Source organism: Phalacrocorax aristotelis, unplaced genomic scaffold (assembly GCF_949628215.1).
Source record: "Phalacrocorax aristotelis unplaced genomic scaffold, bGulAri2.1 scaffold_204, whole genome shotgun sequence".
Lineage (NCBI taxonomy): Eukaryota > Metazoa > Chordata > Aves > Suliformes > Phalacrocoracidae > Phalacrocorax > Phalacrocorax aristotelis.
The window spans coordinates 61,076-78,929 of NW_027441137.1; the positions used below are offsets into that span (position 1 = coordinate 61,076).

General features: G+C 51.4%; 1 protein-coding gene across 1 annotated transcript; it reads left to right on the forward strand.

Annotated features, from left to right (window-relative positions):
- The first annotated feature begins 5,793 nt into the window (after window positions 1-5,793).
- On the forward strand, window positions 5,794-8,492 carry LOC142050935 (olfactory receptor 14C36-like). Its single transcript, XM_075080147.1, has 3 exons — window positions 5,794-6,110; window positions 7,331-7,344; window positions 7,852-8,492. Exons 1-3 carry the CDS (start codon window positions 5,794-5,796, stop codon window positions 8,490-8,492), a joined length of 972 nt encoding a protein of 323 aa, XP_074936248.1.
- The last annotated feature ends 9,362 nt before the right edge of the window (window positions 8,493-17,854 follow it).

Consider the following 17,854-nt stretch of genomic DNA (forward strand, 5'->3'; position numbering starts at 1 on the left):
CAATGTTGGTAACACACCAATGTTTTGGTTGTTACTGGGTAGTGCTTGTACTAGTCAAGGGCTTGTCTAGCTTCCCATGCTCTGCCGGGTGCACAAGCGGCCGGGAGGGGAGGGGGCACAGCCAAGAGAGCGGATTCAAAGTGGTGACCAAAGGGACATTCCATATCATGTGACGTCATGCCCAGTATGTTAACTGGGAGGGGCTGGCCAGGGGATGGAAGCAGGAATCGCGGCTCGGGGACGGGCAGCGTTGGTTGGCGGGTGGTGAGCGGTTGTATCGTTTGTGTTTCTGTTTTTTTCCCTTTTTCCCTTATCCTCTCTGTTATATTATCATTATTATTATTATTATTATCATAATCATTCTTCTTATTCTAATTATTTTATTGTAATTGTTAAACTGTTCTTACCTCAACCCACAAGCTTTGTTATTTGCTCTTGCTCTTCCGATTCTCTCCCGCGTCCCACAGGGTGGGGGCAGTGAGCAAGCGGCTGCGTGTTTAGTTGCCGACTGAGGCTGAACCATGACAGCAGGACAGGCTGCAGGCTCAGGGCTCTTGCAAGGCTAAAAGGCCCAACGAAACCAAGGTCTTCGCCCCTTGGCTATCAACCAAAGTCTTTGTCCCCTTGGCTATGGCAGTTGCCTCTGCCACCAAGGCTCAGGAGGAGAATCTGCACTGTGAGGTTTTCAGGCTCTACTTTCCCAAGGGCTCTGGTCAGGGCTTGGCCTTTCTGCTTCATGAAACTAGCTAAGGGTTTTCTCCCCATCAGGGACGCCTGCATTTTGCATTTTTCAAACCATAACCACAGCCTCCAATTACTTTCTCTAACGAGTCCATGGGGAGGGAGGCTTTGTCGGTAACAGCCCTTAGTGGGGCCCATTAATGAATGCTTCAAGGTACTTTGGGTTTTGCTTCTGACTTTGACTTCCTGAGAGGTTTGTTCAGTGTCCTGACAGTATCTGAGGTTCATGGACTCAGCCCCAATACACCGGGGGGCTCATTAAGATACTGATGAGCCATGTCTCATCCTATAATTTTTTTCAAATCCTCAAGACTTAGGCAGCTAATGGAGAGGTTTTGTAGGGGCAGAAGATTACAAAGAGCATCTAATACAAATTATTTTAAAAGGTATATTTACGACTTTTCAGTTTAGAAATGTATATTCCGTTGATATTGATCCAGAGTGTTTCTTCAAGGGGCTTGGACAGTTAGGAAAAGCAGGCCCTTAAGGTCCAACACTGTACGGACAACCTTGCTCCTCACCTCCCCAGCGCCAGCATTTCTCTCATCAGCTACCTGTGACTTGCGTCGCTTTTCCGTACATCACGCTTCTCCTCTGAAGTTTGCAGCTGTATGCCACAGCTCCTTTGCACCAACTCCCAACCCGTCTTCCTTAGAGAACTGGCTGTATGCAGGCACAGCATCCAGTAAAACATCGTAAAGTTTCATAAACAAGAAAAAACACTCTGCGACCATACGCTAAGTAGAAGCTGCGTCCAATGAGGTTACGTTTCTACGAGGGATAGTCTTACGAGGAACGTTTTAGAGTGATAGGTACAAAAAGGTAGACATAAATATAATTAAAGAGTCATCTAAGGAGACAACTAGACTGTTGGAAGACAGGTAATATTTGCTCCCTGAACCTCACAGCAGCAGCGTAGGTGAGGCGACTCTGAATGAACAAAGAGCAAGGGAAGGAGAAAACTGGAGAATAATGGAAAGAGCCTTTGTGTAGACAGCCTGCTGAAAAGGTGGCATTAGAGGTGGTCATTGTGTCCTGGACAGGGGAAAATATATGAAGAATTAGAGAAATTAAGTCCATGGTGCAACAGGCAGAATAGAGGTAATGAAATTACAGGGGAAGATCAACATTAGTCCCTTTTTGAAAGGTCATTGGATTGGCAGAGGTCTCTTGTGAACAAGTGTTGCACTCATCTTTGAGGAAGGGCAACCCAGGGAACCACAGCCTGTACAAGGGCTTGTCTAGCTTCCCAGGCTCTGCCGGGTGCACAAGAAGCCGGGAGGGGAGGGGGCACAGCCAAGAGAGCGGATTCAAACTGGCTAAAGGGATATTCCATATCATGTGACGTCATGCCGAGTATATTAACTGGGGGAGCTGGCCGGGGGAGGGAAGGGGCAATCGCGGCTCGGAGACCAATGGCGCTGGTTGGCAGGTGGTGAGCGGTTGCATCACCTGTTGTTTGGCTTTTTGTTTTTTCCTCCTCCCGAGGGTTCATCTCTCTCTTTCTCTCTCTTTCTCTCTGTGTCGTTATTTTCATTTTCATGCTATTGCTACTATTATTATTATTGTTATTACTGTTTTATTGTAATTATTAAACTGTTCTTATCTCAACCCACAAGTTTTCTTACTTTGGCCCTTCTGATTCTCTCCCCCATCTCACAGGGGTGGGGGGAGTGAGCGAGTGGCTGTGTGGTATTTAGTGCTGACAGGGCTAAACCACAAGAGCACCTCTCAACAGTCCAGTTGCTGCTTTCAGTACCAGGGAGATAAAAGCCTGACTATCTCTCCGTAGTCTGTCTAAATCTGTCTTTAGTCAAATCTTTAATTCTGTTTACTTTATCAGCTCCTTTCTGTTTAAAAGATTTCCTGCATGATTATGCCTTGTAGAAGGTGAACCTCATTGGTGGCAGCTTGTACTTGGCATACAGTGGAGGAGAGTGTTTTATTTTAATGGTGAACCTTATCGGTTTTATTTTGTTTGTTCAAAAAAAAAAGAAAAATCCCTCTTTGTGTGTGTGCAGCCAGTTCTCAAGGGAAAGCAGGTGGGAGCTGGTACAAAGGAGCTGTAACGTCCAGCTGCAGACTGCAGAGGAGAAGTCTCCTCTGATGTAAGGAAGAGGGATGCAAGGGATGAGAGACGTGATGGCTCTGGGGAGGTGCGGTGGGAGGTTGTCCATACTGTGTCAGACCTCAAGGGACACCTTCTCCGACCAGTCCAGATCACCTTAGGAGAGACCCTGGATCAATACCTATTGGAGAATGCTGCCATCACCTCTTCTTTAAAATGAAAAACAATCAAATGCACCCTTGAAAATAAAACCTCATATTTATTAGGAGCTCTTTGAATCTTTTCTCCATAAGTGTAGTAGGAAACTTCTCTAATTAACTCTACACGACTAGAAGAAAATTAGAGGAGGAGACAGAGCTCATTAGGGCTTGCTTTATTTTCATGAGACCCATGGTGTATTTGGCACCGGTTCCTTGAACCTCACGTACTGAGAGGGGATTGAACAAACCTTTCCATAAATCAAAGTCAGAAGAAGAAAACTGACGTACCTTGAAGCATTAGTGTGTCCCACTGAGGAGGGCCATTACTGAGAAAGGCTCCCCAGGGACTCGTTAGGGCAAATAATTGGAAGCTGTGATTGCAGGGAGGCCAAGGTAATGTGCCGGCAGCTCAGATGCTAAGAAAAGCCTGCGTTTGATTCATGAAGCAGAAGGGCCAAGCCCTGAGCCCCAGCCCGGGGAAGGCAGATCCTGTCCCTCACACAGCGCTCAGGGCCCTTCCTGGGGCAGGGGGCCGTGGGGTGTGTGATGGTGAGTGACAGTGCCCAGCCTTACTGGGGTGTGCAAGGGGACAGGAGGCCCCAGTGCCTCAGGACAACACGTCTCCTCATAGGCAGAGACGATTGCCAGAGCCACGGGGATAAAGCTTGGGTTCTCTTGGCGACTTCCAGCCTTGCCAGAGCTCTTTGCCTACTCTGCCGTAGGTTGTCCTATGCTGTCCCACAGCTGCTTCTTTTTCCCTGCAAGCTGGAGACACCCACCTCGCTTCCCCACCTTGCTCTCACCTGCCATTGCCATACGGTCACTGACGTCTGCCCATCCTCACGCTCCGTCCCTTGAAACAGAAAGAGACGGGCTGATCTCATCCTCCTTCGGGAGGACTTCATGTACCACAGCGCAAGCCTCTGAGGGACATTTCTTCCTCCTCGTGGCAACTCTCCACCTCCCAAGCTGCACTGCGTGGCAGTGCTTCTCTCTCCAGCTGTTTCCTCCCTCCAAGGAAAGCTCCACCACCTGGGGAATAACCCTTCAAGCAGGCGTCCCAGCGCGTCAGCCTTCCTGTGGCCTTTCACCTGAGCACACAGAAGCAACCTCACCGTCATCCCCCAAGGCCGCAGCCTTTCAGCTTCTCGCATAGACACGGCCAAGCTGCGTGCCTGCTGCTGCCCCATCAGGCCCCCGGGCAGCAGAGTCATGTCAACCGCAATAGAAGCCCCCCCCTTCCTGGCGTGAGCCCGGCTCCTTCGGCAGAGGGGATCTCACAGTCACTGTGCCAGCCAGGTGCCTCCTGCCGGCCTCTCGGAGACGCTGGCAGGTGTCGGCTTAAAAGCCCGTATCCCAGCCATGAGTCAAGGGCTGGCCCATCAGCTCTTTCAGAAAGATGTGACCTCACCGTCCCGTTCCCAGCCACGGTCCTGCTCTTGGCATGTCACCTCCAGAGGCAGAAGTGACCTCACAGGTGAGTGCAGAGGCAGTGGGATGGGCTCTGTGAGCGCTGACAAGGAAAAGACATGGGACAAACACCTCTGAGGAAGAAAAGGTCCAGGCAGCAAGGGGTGGTCAGGGAATGAGAGGAAATTAAAACCAGAAAAGCTGTGGTAAAGAGGGCAATGCTGATGTCTGGGAGCTGGCGTGCACAGCTGGGGAAGGCTAACACTTTCGTGGGTACTCGGTTGTCTCTGCCATTGCCTCTCTCAGCCAGACCCTCTCTGCATTTGTCCTTGTTTCTCCACTAGCCTGTGATATTGTTCTTGTTCTCTTGTTCTTGCTGTCAGGCTCTCTGGGGATGGGAGTTGCAGCAGCCAAGTCAGGCACTGATCTTGTGATTCCTCCCACGCAAGTGTCTCCATGGGAATGAAGTGTCCGAGCTCTCCCCTAACTGTGGGGCTGTGGGCAAAGCAGTCTGTGTGGCTGGGGAATGAGCTCTGTGTACCTTACCAAGCTGCCCTCCAGCATGCAAAGCTTTCCTATAGCATCCTGGTGTTATCTGAATCCCCCACGGAGAAGCAGAGAGCTGCTCCAGCTGAAGAAATGCTTTTGGGTTTGTGAAATGAACCATGTGTGTCCTTGGTGAGAAGAGGGGTGCTGAGACCTTGCTCAGATAGGTTAAGAAAGGGTGAGACATTTAGTGATCCCTCTGCTCTCAGCAGTGTCTGGTTTATTTTCAGGCTAACATGGGAGCGTGATTCTCCTCTGATACCCAAAGATGTTAGTGCAGGACACTTGGGAACAAGCTCGTCCAGCGACCCTCACTTTACCCTAAGCCACAGTGAATCCCTTTGCCTCTCGGCAGGTCTCGCAGTCACTAACTCCAAGTGCAGCAGAAATGCAGGGGAGTTCTGACGTCAGAGAAACAGGCAGGGTCTGTGGGAAGGAAAAAATTCTCTAAAACTCCTTCCTGCCACTCTCATTCCTTAGCACTGGGAGTGTAGATGCAAACAATTCTTCTGCAATAGGAGTGCTGACGCCTCACAAATTCTGCATATCTAGCCTACTCCCCCTGCCACATTCCCACGTCCCCTCTGCAGCAGGGCAGGGATGACTCCTTGAGAGGCCACACACACAGCCTGGCAGTGCACAGAACACTCAGCCAGCACACAATGAAGATCAAGTCCAGGATCTGAATGAAGTGTTCCCCCAGAGAGGAAAAAGGGTGGATTTGTCACAGTGGGAAAGCCTACATGAAATGGTGTAGGTTTGGATCAGAGAAGCCTGTCCTAACTTGTCACTGTCTTTTCCGCTCAGACCCACGCCCAGAGGCAGCAGATGCCCAATGGCAGCTCCATCACCCACTTCCTCCTCCTGGCATTTGCAGACACGCGGGAGCTGCAGCTCCTGCACTTCTGGCTCTCCCTGGCCACCTACCTGGCTGCCCTCCTGGGCAACGGGCTCATCATCACCTCCATCGCCTGCAACCACTGCCTCCACACCCCCATGTACTTCTTCCTCCTCAACCTCTCCCTCCTCGACCTGGGCTCCATCTCCACCACTCTCCCCAAATCCATGGCCAATTCCCTCTGGGACACCAGGGGCATCTCCTACGTGGGATGTGCTGCACAAGCCTTTCTGCTTGCCTTTCTTGTGTTAGCAGATTTTTACCTCCTTCACCATCATGGCCTACGACCGCTATGTGGCCATCTGCAAACCCCTGCACTACGGGACCCTCCTGGGCAGGGTCCTTGCCAGGCAAACCCAACACTCAGGAAAAAGACACAGGACAGGGAAACACATCCCAGGGTGAAAATCTCCAGGCAGTAGGGGCATGAGAGGAAAACAAACCCCGAAATGTGGTGGGAGGGAGAATTCAGAAAACTCCATGTTGTCCCCCGCCAAGGCAGACACTTTCCTCTGAGAAAGCCCACTTGCCTCCTCTGCCACCCAGCAAAGCCTCTGCCCTCAGGGCTGTGGGGTCCAAGGCACGAACGACCTCATCTGCATCCAGAGCTCCAGCAAAGCATTGGTGCAGCTCTCCAGTCACATGCCCATTGCACTCTGGAGAGCACAGGGGCTGACAGCAACTGCTTGGCTATGTGATGCCTGGGCACTGGCGTGCACAGCTGGGTGAGGCTGTCCCGAGCGCTCGGCTGTCTCTCCGCTTGCCTCTTTCACCTACACCACCACTGCATTTCTCCTTGTTTGTCCACTAGCCTTCGATATTGTTCTTGATATCTTGTTTTTGCTGTCGGGCTCTCTGCAGATGGGAGTTGCAGCTGCAGAGTCAAATGCTGATCTTGTGGGCCCTTTCATGCAGGTGCGTCCATAGGAACAAGGTAACCAGTGTCCCAGCTTCCCTCTAAGCTGTGGAGCTGTGGGCAACGTGGTCTGTGTCATTCCCTGGCAAAGGAGCTGACTCTCCCTTACTGAGAGACCATCATTAGGACACTTGGGGATCTCCTTGCTAAGTCCTTCCAAGCTCTGAGCTGCCCCCCATGTTGCAAATCTGTCCCATGGCATCCTGGTGGTACCTGAATGCCCTGTGGAGAAGCGCAGAGATGCTCCAGCCGAGGAAATGCTGTTGGGTGTGTGACATGAACCATGTGTGTCCTTGGTGAGAAGTGGGGTGCTGAGACCTCGGCAGTGGGTCCCTCTGCTCTCAGCAGTGCCCGGTGTCTTTTCAGGGTAACATGTGAGTGTGATTATTCTCTGTGTCAGAAAGGCACGAGCTCAGGACAATCAGGAAAAAGGCAGAGGGACAGAAAATGTCCCCTCTCTCTGCGCTAAGCCACAAGCAATCCTCTTGCCTTGCAGGACTCGCTCTGTAAAACACCCCCTCTCTCTCACTTTTGTGAGCGTGGTTTCTTAGCACAGGGAGTGCAGGTACTGACAAGCCCGTTTCCATTAGGAGCGCTTTTATCTGACGTATTTGAACACCAGGACTGAACTCTGCCCCCACAGTTCCCATGAACCCACTGCTGCAGTGCAGGGCTGACTCCTTGGGAGCCAGCGGGCTGAGATCCTGCTCCTCACGGCACACTGAGCCAGCACCAACCAGAGCTCCAGCCGCAGAGCTGGACAGAGGTCGCATAGAAATAGAGAAGGGGTGGGGAGTGTGTAGTATGAGAAATCACTTGGATTTCACTCGGAGAATTCTGCCCTAACTTGTCCTGTCCTCCTCGTTCAGTGCTCCACACCCAGAGGCAGCAGATGCCCAATGGCAGCTCCATCACTGAATTCCTCCTCCTGGCATTTGCAGACACGTGGGAGCTGCAGCTCCTGCACTTCTGGCTCTTCCTGGCCATCTACCTGGCTGCCCTCCTGGGCAACGGGCTCATTGTCACCGCCATAGCCTGTGACCATGGCCTTTTGTCATTTTGATATCAGCAGGATTTTACCTCCTCACCGTCATGTCATACAACTGCTACATGGCCATCTGCAAACCTCTGCACTACGGGACCCTGCTGGGCGGCAGAGCTTGTGTCCACATGGCAGCAGCTGCCTGGGCCGGTGGGTTTCTCACTGCTCTGCTGCACACAGTCAACATATTTTCCCTACCCCTCTGCCAAGGCAATGCCCTGCACCAGTTCTTCTGTGAAATCTCCCGGATCCTCAAGCCCTCCTGCTCAGACACCTACCTCAGGGTAGTCGGACTTACTGCGTTTAGTGTCTTTGTGGATTTTGGGTGTTTTGTTTTCATTCTTTTCTCCCACGTGCAGGTCTTCAGGGCTGTGCTGAGGATCCCCTCTGAGCAGGGACGGCACAAAGCCTTTTCCACGTGCCTCCCTCACCTGGCCGTGGTCTCCCTCTTTGTCTGCACCGTCACATTAGCCTACCTGAAACCCCCTTCAATCTCTTCCCCTGCCCAGGATCTGGTATTGGCAGTGCTGTACTCGGTGGTGCCTCCAGCAGTGAACCCCCTCCTCTACAGCCTGAGGAACGAGGAGCTCAAGCGTGCAGTGTGGAAACTGATGACCGGATGCTTTTCAGAAACAATAAACTGTACATCGTCTTCTGCATATCCCTCATAATGTAGCTCTTTACAGACCCAGCCTCTCTCCTGGAGCTTTTGCTGGTGGTGTTTTGGGGACATTATTTGCTTTTGTTTTACTGGTAATAACTTCCATAAAGAAATGTCATTGTACCCCCCACTTCTGCGTCAGTATCTACATTTCCTGTGTGTCCCAGAGATTGTACAAATGAGAAACCAGACTCTCTGTGCAATTAAACCAATCAAAGGACCCTGCAGCAGCTTGTTTGTCTGAAATCCTTCCTCAGAGACCTTCTCTGGAGCGGCAGGGCAGTGCCTGTGTGCAGAAGCGGAGGGGAAAAGAGTCCCGGCACAGCAGCACTGCCAGGGAGCAGCAGCGCTTGGTCTTTCCAGTGCTGCTCTCTTTTCACGTCTGCCCTCTCCTTCTGAGCCGCTGTGTTGGTGTAAGGCCCGAGTGCTCCTGGAGCTGGGTCACGGTCACGCTGCATTTTAGCGCTGTGACTGCAGGAAGGGACAGGCAAGGAACAGTTCTCTGATAGAGCTGACCTCCCTAACACCACTTCCATCATGAAAGGGCGTCTCCTGAGTGCCGTGCCTGAAGGCTTATGTCTCCTTTCAAAGTTGCCCTCAAGAACATGCCCAAGGAATAGACTCTAAAGAGGCTTCTCGTTTTGCTTGTTCCCCATGGGCTCGGTGTGATGAGGTCACAGTCCCAGTATGGCCTTCAAGGGTCTGAAGGCTGGTTTAGGTGTTGCTTGTTGGTGTCCAGCACCCATGCACATGACAAACGGTCTCTGATTAACCTTCCTGGGGCTCTAGAGCATGTGGCAGTGGTGATGGCAGGTGAATGTTTTTCTGCGGGCACTTGGGAGCTGCCCGGAGAGCACAGGGGATGTGCAGGGAGGGACAGCCTGTGCCAGGGAGTTAGCAGTGAATGGACCCCACTGAGCATGGTGTCACCCAGAGATAATACTCTAAATCTGGGTTTGTACCAGCAAACCAGAGCTCAGCAAGCCCAGGGGACACAGCAGGCACAGGGAAAGGAGTCTGGTGAATGGTTTGTCCTACCCTCAGTGAACTTGCACAGGGTGGATCTAGTGCAGTGCCTGAACACATCTCGCAGCACTGGAATAAGGCAGGTACCTCTGAGCACCCTCCATGGCCACGTAAGGGCTTGCGTAGGAGGCTGTCAGCGGCAGTGACTGCCATCAGCGGGGTCTGCCTCCCAGCCTGACTAGCACAGTCCAAGAGAGTCACCCTGTGGTACTGCGCTCCTGTAACACGTTTGCAGGATTCCTATGCACAAAATTCACCCAACACACGATAGTTAATAAGCACAACAATATTTATTACTCTGTTATAGCCTTGCATACGCGGTTACTAGCATATTGTTTTCCCTTTATGAGAGTCTAACCAACCCAGCTATGCCCGAGACACCGCTGAGCAGGAGGGTGACCGTTAGCGGGGTCATCATGGAGAAGGGAGGTAGACGCGGCACCTTCAGGGCGTCCCCTGTGGTTCGTAGAGTGTGCTCCGTGTCCTCTCCCTCTCTCCGCTTTGAGCCGCCCCTTTTTATACCCTCAATGCAGATTCAACGGAAAGGTACTGACTAGGTGTCGCCGCACGCATGGCCAGCGCATGCAACAAGGCCTGCCAAGCACGTGCTCTGCTGGCTAACAGCGGTTCCCAGATTGCAACAGCATGTTATTCAGTAACAAACCTCCCAGTTCCCTTCATCAAGGTCCTGTCACACAGGTCCTGTCTCACAGCTGCGTTCAGCTTGTAATTTTTCCGTAGTGGCTCTACATGGACCGTCATCTAAAATCCCTCACGCATTCCACCACGTGGTCCGTAGTTGGGACACGACGGTATTCCGCAGCCCGTACCATTGTGCGGTGTAAAGCTCTGTCAACAATAGTCCGAATGATCCTGACTAGCCATGGTATACAGCAAACCAGGCATAGCAAACAAATGCCACCTACACACAAGATCAAAAATAACTGTTTTAACCAACCTCACCCCCACGTCCATCCAGCGAACGGCTTCCATCCAGTTGATTCCACTAACTGCTGGTTCAATCGGTGTATCTCTCACAATTGTGCATGGATGGCCTTTGAGTGGTCACTTAAGTTCGGGCAACATAAACCGTCAAAGTCCTCACATCCATGCCCACGAGCTAAGAGTAAAAAATCAATAGCGGCATGATTTTGAAGCATAGCATGGTATATACTGTCTACATCAAGTAACAAACCAGAAAGAACTCTACTGGTAGCATTACTAAATTTTGCTAGCCAGCATCCAAGGTGGTTTAGTGTCATCAGGGCTTACGCACTGGCAACACCCGGAGTTAAAAGCTGCAGCAACGGTGTTTGCCAGGCCCCAGATTTCTACTGTCTCCTCACAGCTGGGAGGAAATGCATGGATGTTACGGGTGGTTTGGTGATGAGACCGGTTTTGTCGCAACTGTATGGCTAACATAATGTTGGCTGTGACTAACGTCAGTTGTCCCAAGGTGCAAGGTCCACCCTTTAGGGCTTTGGGCAGTCCTGGCCATACACAGTCCCCATATATCCAACAGAGTCCATGTGGTAGAGTCGTGTGTGTATTATAGCTGGTGGTTACGTTCGTTCCTGTAGAATTGCACCATCGGGTATGGTTGCGATACCAAGGCACTGTAGCATTTACCCACCAGGAAACCGTGTCATTGCTTCGACTAGCATAATTGAAATAGGTACAATAGCCTGCGCTCAGTGCTCCCAGGATTCAGAGTTCCTGTGGGGGTAATGCAGGTGATTTACCCAGCCCCAGCAGCCAGCTAGCTGTCCCACTGTTCTACGGGGAGACCTTCGGGCAGCGCCCCGGGCAGCACATGGTTAACTCTATCATTGAACCCACTTGCGGTGAGGGGTACTCCCACCAAGCACATGCAAATGGATTCTGGGGAGTCGCTGTGCTGAGGCAAAGGGAACCTTATCCAGTCACATTTGCCAATGTCACCCGTGCGTTTTGCTCACGGGGCAAACGTGTTTGCACAAACCTGTCAAAACAAAAACAGACAAAACCAAGGTTAACATGCCCCAACCCGCCCATTTTTTCTTTTTTTTTTTTTCATTCTCTGGGTCGTATCTGTTGCAGAGCAGCACTGCCAGATCGGGGGCTATGGGGAGCGCAGGGACAGGGTGAAGGAATGGGTGGCACAGCCAGCACAGATGTGCTCGCCTGTGAAAAGGCATCTTGTGGGGAGATGGGATGCGCTGGGAGAAGAGCAGGGCACTGTGTGTCTCCCTGTTAGTCATGGAAAGAGAAATCTGTTGCTGTAGGTGCGAGGTTGGGGCAGGCTGCCCTGTCCCTGGGGTAGCAGGAGCTGCCTGAGGAGCCCCTGGGCCAATTTACTGCTGTCGTCCTGGGGAGCAAGTTTGGCACGAGAGGCTGTAGGCTGCCTGGGCTGGGGAATCTCCTCAGCGTGCCAGCTGGATGAAGATTTGTAGCCCCAATCTACTGGGCCACTTCTCCTGTGGTTTTGACCCAATGCTGGAACTCTCCTGCAGTGAAACCATGACACTCGTGCTCCCTGCTTTCATAACCTGGTTTTTAGATCCAGTCTTCCCCTTCCTGTTCACACTGGCGTCCCTTGTGTGCACCAGAGCTGCCACCCTGGCCCAGCTCTCCTGCCCAGCTGGGCACGCAGGAGGCCTCCTCCACCTGCTCCTCTCACCTCACTAGTGCCACTCTTTTCTACAGCCTCCCTCATCCTTGTCAGAGCGATGCCAGAACAACTCCCCTGAGACAGTTTGACGAATCCCTTTTCCAACACCATCCGTGCCCCTGCTCAATCCTCTCGTCTACAGCTTGTGGAGCAGAAAGGATGGGAGCAGGAAGGCACTGAGGAAAACACTCAGGGAAAAGCCGCGAGCTGCAGAGAGAGCCCACTCGTGTGGGGGGCCTGCAGGAAGAAATCACTTCTGGTTCCCTTCTGAACTTGCCCTGAGCACCTGGACAGGCATGTGCTGTGTCCTGGGCACTCCTCTGGAAGTGTGGAATATTGAGAAGGCTTTTGGTGTCAGGGGTATAGAGAAGCCTGGCCATTGTCATTGTGAGACCTCTCTGAAACACCTCAGAAAGGCCAGAGCTGAGCGAGAGGTTCCTGGGGACTTGGAAAAGGCAGATGTGAAACCAGTCTTCCAAAAGGGCAGGAAGGAGGACTGGGAGAATTAGGCACTGGTCAGCCTCACTAGGGAAGGTCGTATGGCAAGCCTGCCTGCAACCATCTCCAGGCATCTGAAGGACACGAAAGGGATTGCAGAACACATGTGGGAGCGAAAAGAAGGGGATGTTGTGTAGCTGGCCTTTAGCAAGGCCCTTGATGGGGTGTCCCATAGTCTCCTAATAGCCAGCTTGTTGACTGCTGCACTGAAGAAGTGGAATATGTGGTGGGTGGGAAGATGGCTGAACGATGAGGCTCAAATATATTCTGTGGTACAAAGTCCTCCTGGCAGCCACTTACCAGTGGCCTCCCTCGGTGACCAGCCCTTGACCACGTGGAACATTTTATATTATCGCTCTGTATGATGGGACAAGAAGCACTTTCAACTCCTTTGTGGATGATGATGCCAAGTTCCGGGGAGCCCTTGAGCAATCTCATGTGGTTAACTCTGCCTATAGCAGGAGAGTTGGGCCAGGTGACTCTGGTGAGTTCAACGTGGCTGGACATCAGGGTGGTGCCCACCAAGCCGCTCTCTCGCTGCCCCTCCTCAGCAGGGCAAAGGGAGAAAATAAGGTGAAAAACTCATGGCTCAATGTACAGGCAGCTTAAAGGGGGAGGGGAGGGGTGGGAAGGAAAAGCAAAAAGCAAAGACCACACGCAGAAGCAAAGCAAAACCAAGGGAGATTTCCCATCAGCAGAAAATGTCCAGCCACCTCCTGGCAAGCCAGGATTCAGCACACATAGCAGTTGCTTTGCAAGACAAAGGTCTTAATAATGAATATCATCCCCTCCCCCTCAACTCCTTCCTCTCAGCTTTTATCACTGCGCATGATGTCACGTGGTATGGATTATCCCTTTGGTCAGTTCCCGTAAGCTGTCCCATCTATGTCCCCTCCCAACCGCTTGCCCACCCCGAGCCTACCCACTTTGGGCGGGGTTAGAGAGGCAGCGTTCATGTGGTGCAGGCTCTGCTCAGTAACTGCCAAAACATGGGTGCGTGATCAACACCGCTCTAGCCATGAGTACGAAGCACAGCAGTAAATGGGCTGCTGTGGGGGAAGCGAACAGCACCCAGCCAGACCCAGCACAATGGTGTTCAGGGGTCTCTTCCAAGCCCAGTTATTCTATGACTCAATGACTCTTTTGTCGTTGGAGAGCTCTTTGAAGACAGAACAGACAGAGGAAGAAGAAAGAACGGAGAGGCAGAAGTAGAGCTATAAAAAGCACCACATAAATAGAGCAGTTCCTCTGCAGAATGTTTTCCCTCTCAAACTGTTGGTAGGACATCTCTCTGATAAATTGGATGAAACAAGCGTACTTTAACTGCTCAGGTACTGGGCCACAAGGATGGGGATGGTTGGGTATGGTACCACGTGGTCAGTTGTGCCTTGCAAACTCCTAACACAGTAGGAAGCTGATGGCAGTGAAGGGCGCTGCGAGGTCACTTCTGCCTCTGGAGGTGACATGCCAAGAGCAGGACCGTGGCTGGGAACGGGACGGTGAGGTCACATCTTTCTGAAAGAGCTGATGGGCCAGCCCTTGACTCATGGCTGGGATACGGGCTTTTAAGCCGACACCTGCCAGCGTCTCCGAGAGGCCGGCAGGAGGCACCTGGCTGGCACAGTGACTGTGAGATCCCCTCTGCCGAAGGAGCCGGGCTCACGCCAGGAAGGGGGGGGCTTCTATTGCGGTTGACATGACTCTGCTGCCCGGGGGCCTGATGGGGCAGCAGCAGGCACGCAGCTTGGCCGTGTCTATGCGAGAAGCTGAAAGGCTGCGGCCTTGGGGGATGACGGTGAGGTTGCTTCTGTGTGCTCAGGTGAAAGGCCACAGGAAGGCTGACGCGCTGGGACGCCTGCTTGAAGGGTTATTCCCCAGGTGGTGGAGCTTTCCTTGGAGGGAGGAAACAGCTGGAGAGAGAAGCACTGCCACGCAGTGCAGCTTGGGAGGTGGAGAGTTGCCACGAGGAGGAAGAAATGTCCCTCAGAGGCTTGCGCTGTGGTACATGAAGTCCTCCCGAAGGAGGATGAGATCAGCCCGTCTCTTTCTGTTTCAAGGGACGGAGCGTGAGGATGGGCAGACGTCAGTGACCGTATGGCAATGGCAGGTGAGAGCAAGGTGGGGAAGCGAGGTGGGTGTCTCCAGCTTGCAGGGAAAAAGAAGCAGCTGTGGGACAGCATAGGACAACCTACGGCAGAGTTGGCAAAGAGCTCTGGCAAGGCTGGAAGTCGCCAAGAGAACCCAAGCTTTATCCCCGTGGCTCTGGCAATCGTCTCTGCCTATGAGGAGACGTGTTGTCCTGAGGCACTGGGGCCTCCTGTCCCCTTGCACACCCCAGTAAGGCTGGGCACTGTCACTCACCATCACACACCCCACGGCCCCCTGCCCCAGGAAGGGCCCTGAGCGCTGTGTGAGGGACAGGATCTGCCTTCCCCGGGCTGGGGCTCAGGGCTTGGCCCTTCTGCTTCATGAATCAAACGCAGGCTTTTCTTAGCATCTGAGCTGCCGGCACATTACCTTGGCCTCCCTGCAATCACAGCTTCCAATTATTTGCCCTAACGAGTCCCTGGGGAGCCTTTCTCAGTAATGGCCCTCCTCAGTGGGACACACTAATGCTTCAAGGTACGTCAGTTTTCTTCTTCTGACTTTGATTTATGGAAAGGTTTGTTCAATCCCCTCTCAGTACGTGAGGTTCAAGGAACCGGTGCCAAATACACCATGGGTCTCATGAAAATAAAGCAAGCCCTAATGAGCTCTGTCTCCTCCTCTAATTTTCTTCTAGTCGTGTAGAGTTAATTAGAGAAGTTTCCTACTACACTTATGGAGAAAAGATTCAAAGAGCTCCTAATAAATATGAGGTTTTATTTTCAAGGGTGCATTTGATTGTTTTTCATTTTAAAGAAGAGGTGATGGCAGCATTCTCCAATAGGTATTGATCCAGGGTCTCTCCTAAGGTGATCTGGACTGGTCGGAGAAGGTGTCCCTTGAGGTCTGACACAGTATGGACAACCTCCCACCGCACCTCCCCAGAGCCATCACGTCTCTCATCCCTTGCATCCCTCTTCCTTACATCAGAGGAGACTTCTCCTCTGCAGTCTGCAGCTGGACGTTACAGCTCCTTTGTACCAGCTCCCACCTGCTTTCCCTTGAGAACTGGCTGCACACACACAAAGAGGGATTTTTCTTTTTTTTTTGAACAAACAAAATAAAACCGATAAGGTTCACCATTAAAATAAAACACTCTCCTCCACTGTATGCCAAGTACAAGCTGCCACCAATGAGGTTCACCTTCTACAAGGCATAATCATGCAGGAAATCTTTTAAACAGAAAGGAGCTGATAAAGTAAACAGAATTAAAGATTTGACTAAAGACAGATTTAGACAGACTACGGAGAGATAGTCAGGCTTTTATCTCCCTGGTACTGAAAGCAGCAACTGGACTGTTGAGAGGTGCTCTTGTGGTTTAGCCCTGTCAGCACTAAATACCACACAGCCACTCGCTCACTCCCCCCACCCCTGTGAGATGGGGGAGAGAATCAGAAGGGCCAAAGTAAGAAAACTTGTGGGTTGAGATAAGAACAGTTTAATAATTACAATAAAACAGTAATAACAATAATAATAATAGTAGTAATAGCATGAAAATGAAAATAACGACACAGAGAGAAAGAGAGAGAAAGAGAGAGATGAACCCTCGGGAGGAGGAAAAAACAAAAAGCCAAACAACAGGTGATGCAACCGCTCACCACCTGCCAACCAGCGCCATTGGTCTCCGAGCCGCGATTGCCCCTTCCCTGCCCCGGCCAGCTCCCCCAGTTAATATACTCGGCATGACGTCACATGATATGGAATATCCCTTTAGCCAGTTTGAATCCGCTCTCTTGGCTGTGCCCCCTCCCCTCCCGGCTTCTTGTGCACCCGGCAGAGCCTGGGAAGCTAGACAAGCCCTTGTACAGGCTGTGGTTCCCTGGGTTGCCCTTCCTCAAAGATGAGTGCAACACTTGTTCACAAGAGACCTCTGCCAATCCAATGACCTTTCAAAAAGGGACTAATGTTGATCTTCCCCTGTAATTTCATTACCTCTATTCTGCCTGTTGCACCATGGACTTAATTTCTCTAATTCTTCATATATTTTCCCCTGTCCAGGACACAATGACCACCTCTAATGCCACCTTTTCAGCAGGCTGTCTACACAAAGGCTCTTTCCATTATTCTCCAGTTTTCTCCTTCCCTTGCTCTTTGTTCATTCAGAGTCGCCTCACCTACGCTGCTGCTGTGAGGTTCAGGGAGCAAATATTACCTGTCTTCCAACAGTCTAGTTGTCTCCTTAGATGACTCTTTAATTATATTTATGTCTACCTTTTTGTACCTATCACTCTAAAACGTTCCTCGTAAGACTATCCCTCGTAGAAACGTAACCTCATTGGACGCAGCTTCTACTTAGCGTATGGTCGCAGAGTGTTTTTTCTTGTTTATGAAACTTTATGATGTTTTCCTGGATGCTGTGCCTGCATACAGCCAGTTCTCTAAGGAAGACGGGTTGGGAGTTGGTGCAAAGGAGCTGTGGCATACAGCTGCAAACTTCAGAGGAGAAGCGTGATGTACGGAAAAGCGACGCAAGTCACAGGTAGCTGATGAGAGAAATGCTGGCGCTGGGGAGGTGAGGAGCAAGGTTGTCCGTACAGTGTTGGACCTTAAGGGCCTGCTTTTCCTAACTGTCCAAGCCCCTTGAAGAAACACTCTGGATCAATATCAACGGAATATACATTTCTAAACTGAAAAGTCGTAAATATACCTTTTAAAATAATTTGTATTAGATGCTCTTTGTAATCTTCTGCCCCTACAAAACCTCTCCATTAGCTGCCTAAGTCTTGAGGATTTGAAAAAAATTATAGGATGAGACATGGCTCATCAGTATCTTAATGAGCCCCCTGGTGTATTGGGGCTGAGTCCATGAACCTCAGATACTGTCGGGACACTGAACAAACCTCTCAGGAAGTCAAAGTCAGAAGCAAAACCCAAAGTACCTTGAAGCATTCATTAATGGGCCCCACTAAGGGCTGTTACCGACAAAGCCTCCCTCCCCATGGACTCGTTAGAGAAAGTAATTGGAGGCTGTGGTTATGGTTTGAAAAATGCAAAATGCAGGCATCCCTGATGGGGAGAAAACCCTTAGCTAGTTTCATGAAGCAGAAAGGCCA